We start from the raw sequence: 12,321 nt of genomic DNA, 5'->3' as shown, positions 1-12,321 counted from the left end.
TGCTGTGGATCACTGGGGCAAATATCAAGTGGTCTTAACTGCTAAGCCATCTCTCCAGACCCCGAACTGATAATATAAAGGTTTTCCACAAAAAAAGAGTCTAGACCCAGATGACTTCACCAATGAACTCTATCAAGTGGTCAAGGAGTAGTAATTCTTTATAATTTCTTCAAGGAAATACTACAGGAAAACTCATTTCCAGCCTGTTCTTTACAGGGCCAGCATTGACTGAAACAGGATAGAGCCATCACAAGAAAACTGACCAGTGTTCCTTGTAAATATAAATGCAAAAACCTCAACAAAATACTAGTTGGTATCTTAAAATATGCAAAATTACTCCAAAATAGACATATCCTGGGTAATTATAAAATGTAATGGTTCTATTCTCCTGCTCTCCTGCCCCTTGATCCTTCCCTTTTAAAATAATTAAGGAGAAAAAGCATACAGTATGCAGAGTCACCTGAGGGGGAAAACATGGAAGGAGACTTAGAAGACAATGTCACAAAGGATACCTGGTGGCCCTGGGAATCCTGGAGTTCCTGGATATCCTTTTTGGCCAGGTGGTCCCATCTCACCTGGATGACCTGGCATTCCTGGTAGCCCAGGTTCTCCAGGGACTCCTGATCTGTCCAAGCCTGGGATGCCAGGGTCTCCCTTTGGCCCCGCATCACCTCTTCTACCTACAGATGAATAGATGAAGAGATGGATGACTTACCTCCAGATGAATAGATAGATATATAAATGAGTGACTTAACGAATGCTTTCCCTACTTCCTCCAAAAGTATTTTAGTGTTGTTTTAGCTACATGATGTTGGGTAGACAGCATACTTATCTGTGTGTTTGTTTATTGTCTCCCCCTAAAATTTCCCAGCTCCCCATTGCTCTAACAGTATACATTTCAGGGCTCACGCAGTGATGAAGGCAGAGCACTTATGTTGATTTCTGAATGCTGCAGGTGCATTCTGGGACTGTGCTTTATGCCGTTTCCCAGTCTCTCACCTTAGACCTATATAGCAGCTCCCAAGAAGAGAACTCCGATATGCTTCTGCAAATAGTAGTGCCACTGTAATGAGTAAGGTGTTGGCCAAGAATTTATCTGTGACAGATAAGCAGAACGCTAGTCTACAGACATTAACGGAGTTCTAGAGAACTTTCCCTAGGAGCCATCACCAGATCTGGTTGAAAGGGTCCAAGTAGGTAGAGTGTATTTCATAACACCTACTTTGGTCATGCAATCTTACTCACTTGGGTTTATTTTCATAAATCTTGGTTTCATGTTGCTTATGAAGTAATCAAATACATGTTTGGGTTTAAAACTAAGCAGGTAGCTTTGTGTACATTTTCTTTATTTTAATCATCATAAAGTTACTACTTCCTTATAGAAGTTTTAAAAGTAAAATATTGACTGAAAGTTTATTTATGTGAATATTTAGTAATGACTCATCTACTTGCCAATTTATCTTTATCATCTAATCTGTTGATAGAGTTCATATTTCCTTACATAAAAGGGACAAATCAAGTCACTATGTTAAGTTTGAGTCTCTTAGTATAACCAGTACACACTGCTATTGGGAATAGCCATAAAACCCAGGCTCAGATTTCCAAAAGAACATGTTTTGCTGAACAGCTGTCAGGACTTGTTGCTGGACAGTTTCCATATTAAACAGCAAAGGATAGACCCAGAGGCCACATCATCTGTCCACCTAGTTCCTGAATGGGAGGCCTTCCTCTTACCTGGTTGCCCTTTCAATCCATTTAAGCCTGGAAGTCCTTGGGCACCCCTGGGTCCCTGGGTACACCTCCCTGGCGGCCCTTTTGCTCCAGGTGGTCCAGGCTGTCCTGGGTCTCCTGCAATAGAGAGTCCAGGAGTTTGATCAGGTGCTGAAGTCCAAGGTCCCAGTGTTGCCGTCCCCACATCTTTCTGTAATGTCACCTTCCCAAACCAGACCTATGTTTAATACCGTCAGCATGCTTGTATGGAGGGCACTCATGAAAAAGGGAAGAAGTAAGGAGGGGGCGAACATAGAGCAGTCACACTGAATGGAAAAAGAACTAGGCCTTTTTAAAACTGATTTATTCACTGAGATGGAAATGCTTAGAGCCCCTTGGAACACCTGCAGTGGAGCTCACTGAGGAGGAAGGTAATCACACTGGGCATTGTACCTGGAGGCCCATCAAGGCCGTCTTTTCCTGGAGTTCCAGGGAGGCCTGGAAATCCAGGGAGTCCAATGTCTCCATTTCCCCCGGAATCGCCTCTTTCTCCTGGAAAGCCAGGTTTTCCTGGTTCCCCGGGTATGCCTACTCCTGGGTCTCCCTGTAGCAGAGACATTAGGTTAGTGCCCCCAACGGAGTGCTTCTCAGGTCTACTTGCTGGGGATGCTCCAAATTAGTTTGCATAGACACTACAGCTCAACAAATATTTCCCTTTCGACTCTAGATAATGACCTGCCACAAAATCCTGCTTCAGAATATGCAGTACACATTTCATCGAAGAGAGTGTGAGTGTCCCTATGTACTCTGAATGTTTGTGAAGTCATTAGTAAAGGAATAGAAATGCAAGTTTCCACTGGAACTTAAACATTAATATCTACAATTATTCCGAAAAATCCATATCGTTATCTATAAATATACTGACAATTTCTAAGTCCCAAGTGTCTCGTCTGATAAGGGCATAGCAACTGCTGATTGTAATTGCCCCTCCCTAAACTCAGTCTGTGTTTTAGTCATAGCAGACCTTGGCTCCTGGGTGGCCTGGCTCTCCAGGATGGCCTGGCTTTCCCCTTTCCCCAGGACGACCAGGTGATCCTTTTGTTCCAGGGAAACCTTGATCTCCTAGAGAAAACACAAAACAAAAGCAATAAACATTAGAGACTAGTCTCATACAAAGTTTATGAGCAATATTTCCTTCATCAAATACATTTATGAGGCATCCAGGTAGAGAGATGTTTGTATGAAAGCTTGGATGATAATAAAACAACTGATAAATTAGCAATTTAGAAGCAAAAACAAACAAAAGACTGAGTTCCAAGTCCAATTGCATTGGCTCTGGAAATAGTTGCAATTAAAAAAAAAAGACTTAAACCTCAACTTATCAAAATGCAGAGTTATGGAGCCCAGGCCCAGTGGATCCATCTACAATACAACTCCCTGTCCTTCCCATAACTTGCTGTGTTTGTCCAGAGAGTGAATCCAGAGTTGCTAAATTAGCATGAAAGTTATTAATAGAGGGTCCAGGAAGGGCTAGGCAAAATATGGGCCAGACTCCATTACTTTACAAAGGAAAAAGTCCATGAAATTAGAGTCAAACCTGCTTTTGGGATTGTAATTTCATTTACTAAATATTCCCTTACTTGGGTAGAAATGATGTGCAGTAATCAACAATGTTATTAATGAGAGGTAAAATATCAAAATAATTGTGTATTTTTTGTTTGTCTTTTTGTTGTTATTATTTTTGTTTGTTTGTTTTTCAAGACAGGGTTTCTCTGTGTAACAGTTCTGGCACCTGTCCTGGATCTCACCCTGTAGACCAGGCTGGTCTCGAACTCACAGAGATCCTCCTGCCGCTGCCTCCCAAGTGCTGGGATTAAAGGAATGTGCCACCAAAACAATTGTATTTTCACAAACAATTTAGGCAACTGTGAAACAAACATGACAGTATAGTAAACCCTACAGTTCCAAGTAATAGTCCAGAGCCTGAGTTTGTTTTATACAGATCCTGGCCAGGATTTTGTTTGATGTGCTTATCTGAGGAGCCACTCAAGTTATTATTCAATAATATCTGGAGTTTTCAGAGTGTTTCTGTTTTGATGAAAACAGCATCTTTCTTTTTTCTCATCAAAAAGATTTATCATCTTAAGATTATGTATATGTATGTGGGCATGTGAATACGCGTGCCAATGCACACAGAGACCGGAGACACCAGGTTCCCCCTGGAGCTAGAGTTACAAGCAGGTGTGAGATGCTTGACACAGGTTCTGGGTATCAAACTCCAGTCCTCTGTAAGAGCAATATATGTTTTTAACTGCTCAGCCATCTTTCCAGCCCCCAGCATATTTTCCTAAAGCAAAATAACTACTCTAATTATTTTCATGCTCACAGGGAAGCCTAGGGTTTTTTGTTTTGCTTGATGCTATGGAACGAATCTAGAGCCTCATCCATGCTAAACACAGACTCTATTGCTGTACTATAGCCCCAGCCCAATTTGTGATTTAATAGTTAATTTCTTACTTAAAAATGTGTGAAGTCAAGAAATATATAAATCTAAGAAGTGCGGAATTAAATAAAAAAAATTCTTATGGCCAGAAACAATTGCTATTACCCTTTTAGTAAGTTACCTTCCAAGGTTTTTTGTTTGTTTGTGTGCTTTTTAAAAAGTATGATTGGTGGGCCTGTGTGATGGCCCAGCATATAAAGTTTCCTGCTGCCGATCCTGATGACCTTAGTTTGACCCCCAGGACCCACATGGTAGAAAGAGAGAATGGAGTCTGGGAATTGTCCCCTAACTTACACAGGTACTCCCTACCCCTATCGCACACAAAATAAATAAGTCAAAATGTAAAAAGAAAAGGTATGATTGAGATAGTATTGTATGAATCAATGTGAATTCTGTCTTTTCACCCAATATCGTCCTAAGACTTCTGAAGAGTCTTGGAAAGCATCATTTTGACAGCACATCATAGGTATTTCCTATTTTATTCACTACTCATGGTTATAGCTTCAAAATATCCACATTGGACCTTCTATTTTACAGTTCTAAATTTACCCTTAGGTCCTGGAGGCCCAGGAAATCCAATTCCTGGGATTCCTGGTTCACCATCAGGTCCGGGAAGACCAGGATCACATCTTCCCACAGGTCCAGGCAAACCTTAAAAACACGTACGTGCACAGTCAGTGACTTTTCTCAATTTGTTTTCCAAAAGAAATGTCTGTGTTCTATGCATCCTCCCAGTGATTCCTGGAAATTGTGAAATAGTCTTTAACATAACCTCAGCCGCCTTTCTCCCTAGTCTTATCCAGTGGGCTATAGGTCAGGAGCTCCTAGAATTTTAAAAATACAACTTCACTCTTTAAAAAGTTCCTAAATATCTTGAATTGTACGTTTTCCTCTGAAGAACAAAATTGAATTTCAAATCACTTTAGCAGAGAACAACAAGTTTCAAATGAAGTTGCTTTGGGAAACACCTTGATCCATAGGGGAGAAGTTGCTTGCTCTCCCACCAGAAGCCATGGGGACCATTCTGCTCTATAACCTCTGTAAGCAACTGTATCAGTTCCCTTTTGGAACTGTGACACCAGGAGTACCAGGGGAGCAAGTGGGTAAGCTCAAAGGACCGGAGAAAGCCTCCTGTCAGCCTGCTTTTCAGAATGGTTCCCACTGGTACTCTCTTTCAGACCCGACGAATTTTTTTCCCCTTATAATGGGAGTAGTATTTTCTCAGGAAAATGAGAGTACCGTCTGAAGTCGTGGACTATACTTGGCAGGAGGAGTACTCACCAGGCAGACCTCGGCGGCCAGCCTGACCAGGAGACCCTGGAGGTCCTGGGGGACCTGGAACTGGTGTCGACATACTAGGTTCTCCTTTAGGACCTTTGGGAAAAAAAACATGATTCTAATATTGGGTTGCGCATGAAAGTATGTTTTTACAACAGTGAGAAATATGATGAGGGGATTATAAACACATCCCAAGGAAAATCAAACCAATCCCTCTTTTTATGGGTTTCAAAAGTAGTTTAGTGGTAACCAGTCTGTAGAAACATTACTAATTGATCTGTAAATATTTATAGACATCTGTCTAACACTTGCTTTAATTGATACCCCAGCAGGTTTGTTCCAGAAATAAATACGATGAATGAGGTTGGAGAATAGTGATGGGGTACCAGCTTATTGGATGGTTGGTACTCATGGAAAGCTAGTGTGGTATATTGAACAAAACAGCAAATGTGACTGGGCATACTCGGCTTGGGTTTAAAGTTTGGCACTGCTGTTTACAAGCCCCATGAGCTTGGACACATTTCTTAACCTCTTTGAGAAGTTCCTTATCTGTCACTGTGGAAATAATGATGACCTGGCAGATAAAGATTCAAGGCAATGTTCTGAACATAGTGACCAATGTCAAACCATGTTTGTGATTAGTCTTCTTACAGTCGTATATTAATAAAGAAAATATAATTCCAGTACACAATGGGAAATTTTGACAATGTATTTTATGATAATGAGCTCCTTCATTTAGATTCATATTTAGAAAGAACAGAAGAGGGTTGGATGAAGGATTAAACAGGAGTCAATAAACTATATAAAGGTCCAGACAGTAAATAATTTGTGTTTTGTAGTTCTGAACTGTTACAACCACATTAACTCTGTCCTTGTGCAGCAGCCATAGAGAACACAGAAGTGTGGTTAAATTCCAATAACCTTATGTAGGGACACTGTGATTTGGAATTTACAAATTTTTATGTGTAACAGAATGTTGTTAGAATTTTCTTCAGTTGTTAAAAAAAATGTAGGAATCGTTCTTAACTTTTGGACCATATAAAATCCACTGATGGGCTAGGTTTGGACTTTCATACAGTGTGCCAAGTCCCTGGATTAGACAGCAACCTCCAAAGTAAATAAATAAATAAATAAATAAATATCATAAAGTAAGCTTTATGTACATGTGGATGAAAGTATGTATTCATTTGATGACATAAACGAACACTCTGGAGTGGTACCCAAATCTTGCTATAGAGAATATGCTATGATGATCTGGACAGCATGGGTTTCCTAGCAATCTCTGTTTAAAGTGACAGTAAATGACACTAAATGACCACACAGGCATTACTTGTTGAGAGCACTCCACTATAAGAACCTGTTTGTCCTGGACAGAGAATTACTTTCAGTACCTGTAGGTGCCCAAAATCATATGGGCTTTAAAATTATTATCAATGATTTTTCATGTATCTTAACTATTTTGAAGTTTTGTTTGTAACTTGGAGTCACAGATCTAAGACTTCTTCAAATCAATTAATTCATTTTATCTTAATTTAATTTAGTTGGGTTTTTTTTTTTTTGCTTTTTTGCCTCTCCTGAGTGTCTTGTGATGAGTTCTACTCAACCCTTGAAATGCATTCATTCTGTGTATTGATATCAATCATAGATACCGATGATTACAGAAGTTTCAGATGAGCTGCCTGAGACAGGGTAATTGGATTTTCTCTGTCATGTCTTTACTTGTCCTTTCCCAGTCTCTGAGGAGACGTATTTGGCAGGAACAAATTTACATATATATTCATTAGTTCTGAAGGAGCTTTGTTGACTGTGGGAACCATCCCCTACTTCACAGAAAAGCAAGACTGGAAAAAAAACTAACCAACCGGCTTCTCCAGGTGGTCCCGGGGCTCCAGGAGCTCCTTGCGTTCCCTTTGGACCTGTTTCTCCTTGAGGTCCATAGCCCAGTGGTCCAGCTGGTCCTGCAGGTCCTGGGGGCCCTGGGGATCCAGGAGCCCCTGGAGGTCCCTGGTCTCCTTTCCTTCCACTGAGGGCCTGTGACAACAGGAATGTGTTTGGTAGTGACTCAGTTCAGTATCTCCTTACTGCAGATTAGTATTAGCCCAAATAGGGGGACAAGCAAGACTGTCCTGGAATCCCTGGTCCTGTAGATGCGCCATGAAAAACTGCCTACCATATACATTCGAGGGAGTCAGATTCACCTTGCTAAGTAATCTGTAAATGAGTGATGAGTGTGTGTGTGTGTGTGTGTGTGTGTGTGTGTGTGTGTGTGTGTGTGTGTAAATCTTCAAACTTGCTTACCAAGTTTCGTCAACCTGTCCCACATGAGATCATTTTTATTAGATAAATCTGATTAATCCTTTGGAAAAGCAGAAAAGCTGGCAATTCGCAGATTAATTTGGGCAAACTTCTCACAGGTACATCGAGGGAGACCCATGGTGTGTCACTCTATGACATTTTCAGTTGAATGTGTGAGAAATTCTATCCCGTTAAAAGAATAACATTTGCATGAACTGAAGTGTTTTAAACATTTTAGCTCTTCTTTTGACGAACAGATCTTAAAATGTTTTATCTTTTATGCATTTAGAATAAGAATGACCCCAGAAATGCTCACTAAAAATTTCCCTTGCTAGTAATTTTCTCTTCTTTCCTTTTCCCTTTCTCCTGTTCATCCCTGCCCCTCTCCTTATTTTTTTGAGACTGGATCTCACATAGCTCATGTTGGCCTAGAACTTCCTATGTAGCTAAGAATGACCTTGAACTTCTGCTATGATTTCCTCCCTGCTTGGATTACAGCCATGTGCAATCATGCCCCATTTATTCCCTGTTGAAGATCAAATCCGGAGCTTCCTCTGTGCTCGGAAGGGCTCTGCCAACTGAGCCATATCTTATTCCCATTGTTGGTGCTTTGCTACAGGTGAATTTGATCCACATAATGAGATTCAGGGTGTGAACCAGAGTCGTTACCAGTGTAAAGTTTCAATTGGGCTAAGTCTTTGAAAGGAGCTTATTTATTTTGTCAAAATACTATATATATATTTGCTTGGGTTATTAGTGCTATTTTGAGGATGCCTTGTTCTGTGGCTAGAGTGAAGAACTACGTATCTTTGGTGATCACGTTATCTCCTAATTTCTGAGCATTTTACTACAGAGTGGGAAAAATATTTTAAAAAAAATTCCCAAATACCAACCGGTTCCCCACTAGGTCCTGGAGATCCTTTTGCTCCTGGTCTTCCAGGAGTTCCATCGAAGCCCTTTCTCCCTGGCTGACCTCTGAGCCCAGGATCTCCTGGGTCACCCACTTGCCCCCAGGGTAGAGGTGTTTCACCTTTGCTTCCTTTCAGTCCTGGATGCCCTTGGTCACCTGGGAATCCCTATGGCGACACAAAAGTTAGTCAGCTTTCTGTTTTGGTAGCACTGTCCTTGGTCAGTCTTAAAAACATTATCAATAAGAACCTTTTAATTTTAATAAACATGGATTCCCCCTAAAACACACTTAATATTTGTATGTTGACAGACAAAAGTGGCTGTATGTTTATATAAAACACCTCGTATACACATACTATTAAATACATATCTCATTGATTAGTTATTGCAACACAAAGACCATGACACCACTCTCTGTAGAGTAGACAGCCCAGTGCCCCTATCACAGAATGCCCATGTGCCCTCCCTAGTCTCTGAGTCTATCTTGGGTTCTAGTGGTAAATACTAAACATGGATATCTTTTAGCACACATTACTTTTGGGGTGTGTGTGTGTGGGGGGGGGTGTTTTCAAGACAGTCTCAAACTGTGGACCAGGCTAGCACTGAAGTCACAGTAATTCTCAGTATCCAGTGTTAGGATTACAGGTATAAGCCACCAAGCTTAACTGTTAACATGATTTTTTTTTGGTCTCACAAATATAATGTCAAACATTTTATTTATTTTGTTTTGCTTTTGAACTTCCCAAACTTAAAAAGAAGTCACCTAGATAGTACAAGTCAATGTGATACAAACAATAATTACTTCATTGACGTAGCTGTAGAAATTCTACATGCCATATCATCATCATAATTCAGAATATGTTTGAATGTTGATACAGTTTAATATGAATCTCTTAGTTGTCAAATATAGCTTTTTGATTCATTATAATAGTGAATAGGATTAATAACAGGATTATATATAACATAGTATAATGACAGATGATCAGCAGTTTTAACAGCTATATTGAGGTATAAACTACATACCATAAAATTGATCATATATGTATAAACATATAATTATGTACCAGTAAAATTCAATGATATTAACCATAATAAACATTAAAACATCTTCATTGCTCCCCTGGTTACCCTCAATCCATCTAGTATCAAAACCTGTTTCTGCACTCAGCCCCAGGCAATGATCTCCCTTCTATCTCTGCTGCCACTAAAAATGACATATGGATAAATAAATGCACTAAATTGCTTATTTTCTCAACAAGTACCTGCGAAGCACCTTTGGTTTTCTGAGTTAAAGACCTAACACTGCCCTGGACTGCTGACCCATGTGTGATGCAGCCATACTCCCAGAGGGCTCAGCTTTCCAAGCTGACACTCAAGTTTATAACCATGAAATCTTACTGCAAATCCTGGGAGACCTGCACTTCCGGGGGACCCCGGGTTTCCTTTCATACCAGGTGCACCTCGTTCTCCTGCAAAGCAATTTATTACGATCCGTTGAACAGAGCAGTGCAGTGTATGGAGAAAACACAACGTTTCCTGGTGAGGACAGAAAGAGAATTTCCATCCTACAACATCCAAGCAGCCAAAAGTTGTCAACCGGGACACTAAGATCCCAGCTTCCTAGCCCTCTCAACCTTGTAATTTTATTTTTCTTATAATAAAAATAGTATATGTGCTCATTGAAAGAAAGCTATACAAGAGAAAATGAGAACTGTAAATCTACCATCAGAAAGTCGATGTTGGCTCAATTTTAGTACATATTATAAATTTGTACATCTATAAATTCATCAGACTCATGTATATACCACTTTAGAATCATACAACATACATATCAATATGTGTAGATGTATCGATTCACTTGAAAACTATTTTGACTATCATCTGACCAGGCTATCAATTTTTTTTTTCAGTTAACTGCTGCTTTTAGTCATAGAAGTTACATCTTCGACTTTTAGCTATTGTCATCGATGATAAACGAGTACCCTCAGATATTCAGCTCTCCAAACGTGTGGATTCTTTTGTCTGTCCAGAGATGGAAAGCTAACATAGGCGATGATGTCTTTCCCCTTCACAAACTGATTTAGCAATTTTTTTGAATTAGCAATGGACCTAATATCAAATAAAACAACTTGAGATTTTAAATAAAAATCTTTTTTATGAAGAAGAACTTAAAATGCTGGGGTGTGATAGAGGGAAGCCAAATGACTGTCAGGCCTCTAAAATGCCCCCTTCAGGCTTCCTTTAAATCTTTCTTACTGCTGTGGCCCCCAGAGCTGTGGGCATGGCTGCTAGTTTTTTTTTTTAATTGCATCCACATCCTTACAAGAAAAAATAAATACTGCATATGTCCTCAACTCTCTCAAAACTGGGACTGAAAAGGGCTGTGTGTTTGGCAAAGTAGTTCTCTTGCTTTATCTGTGGGTTCCCTGCAGGACTCTTCTTTACAGTTCCCAGGTGAGAGGAGTCTTCACTAGAATTCAGCTACCCAAATGGGACTGGGAAAAAAATACCAGGTTTATGACATTTTGGCTGCCTTCATGGTAACATAGTGCCTTCAGAACTCTCTAAGTTCATCCAGGCAACCCAACACCCTTTCTAAATGCCCCAGCCTGTTTACTTTTCTGTCCTTACAAAGCTATAAATTTTCATGCAAATTGTCCATACCTGGGATTCCTTTGACACCATCTAATCCTGGCAATCCGGGAGGACCAGGGGGCCCTGGGATGCAAGGGCACTGTGTGCACGGGAGGCCTGGTTCTCCTGCGAGGGGACAGTGAACAGCTGTCACTGTCACACAAAGCAGCCACACAGAGCAGTCAGAAAGGACAGGTAGTCCCGACCCACCAGCATTTATTTAAACACTTTTTTTTTAATGTTGTGAAACTAACCACTGTATTCATTTACATTTACACGCACACTCTCTTGTAAGCTATGACTTTTTGAGAGAGGAAAGTCAAGAATCTACACAAAGCATCTACTGTTTCAGTTTCTCCCTGTGCACGTAGGATAGACTCTCACTTCAGGCTCAGCCAGCCATTTATTGGCGGCTAAATGAATTACCAACTTACAGATAAGTGAATATTTCTAGGTAATTTGTTTGGAAAAGAAGTCATTCTCTGACTATTTGAAATCACTGCTGCTTAGAGAGGGAAAAAAGAAAACCAGGGAAACGGAGATGGAAGTGAACTTTTTAAACAGAACAACGCTGGGTTTGAACAAACCTTTGGGCCCATCAACTCCTGGGTCTCCTGGAGGTCCTATATTGCCTGGCACTCCGTGGTCACCAGGTGGACCTGAGTGAAAAACAATGTCACCTAGGAAAAGACACCATCAGAGATCAGTTTTTTTTTTTTGGGGGGGGTTGAGTATACCAGTGGTTAGAATGCTGTCTAACACGCAAGAGATGCAGGAGGCCCTGGGTTCAACTATCAACATTGACACAACACAAAAGAACAGCAACAACACTACCATCAAACACACACCACACACACACATACACACACACACACACACACACACACACACACACACACACACACACACACACAGAGTTCATTTTTATTTGTGTTTTTCCCGAAAAGCAAAACTTAAATACATATATGATTTTACATGCATTTCCTTCATCC

The 12,321-nt window shown here is 40.4% G+C and overlaps 1 protein-coding gene across 1 annotated transcript in view; it reads right to left on the bottom strand.

Annotated features, from left to right (window-relative positions):
• The window catches only part of Col4a3 (collagen type IV alpha 3 chain), a 128,676-nt gene that overhangs the window by 34,221 nt on the left and 82,134 nt on the right, over nt 1-12,321 (bottom strand). The window contains exons 22-32 of the mRNA XM_052750024.1: nt 11,917-12,009; nt 11,360-11,455; nt 10,094-10,164; nt 8,680-8,862; nt 7,354-7,522; nt 5,495-5,587; nt 4,763-4,864; nt 2,735-2,832; nt 2,164-2,314; nt 1,735-1,848; nt 513-680 (exon numbers count right to left, since the gene is read on the bottom strand). Of these exons, the coding sequence (XP_052605984.1) occupies nt 513-680; nt 1,735-1,848; nt 2,164-2,314; nt 2,735-2,832; nt 4,763-4,864; nt 5,495-5,587; nt 7,354-7,522; nt 8,680-8,862; nt 10,094-10,164; nt 11,360-11,455; nt 11,917-12,009 (1,338 nt within the window). The remainder of the gene's footprint in view (nt 1-512; nt 681-1,734; nt 1,849-2,163; nt 2,315-2,734; nt 2,833-4,762; nt 4,865-5,494; nt 5,588-7,353; nt 7,523-8,679; nt 8,863-10,093; nt 10,165-11,359; nt 11,456-11,916; nt 12,010-12,321) is intronic.

The sequence above is a fragment of the Peromyscus californicus genome, unplaced genomic scaffold, assembly GCF_007827085.1.
Source record: "Peromyscus californicus insignis strain IS unplaced genomic scaffold, ASM782708v3 Scaffold_21__1_contigs__length_65335640, whole genome shotgun sequence".
NCBI lineage: Eukaryota > Metazoa > Chordata > Mammalia > Rodentia > Cricetidae > Peromyscus > Peromyscus californicus.
This window is presented reverse-complemented; position numbering and strand designations above follow the sequence as displayed.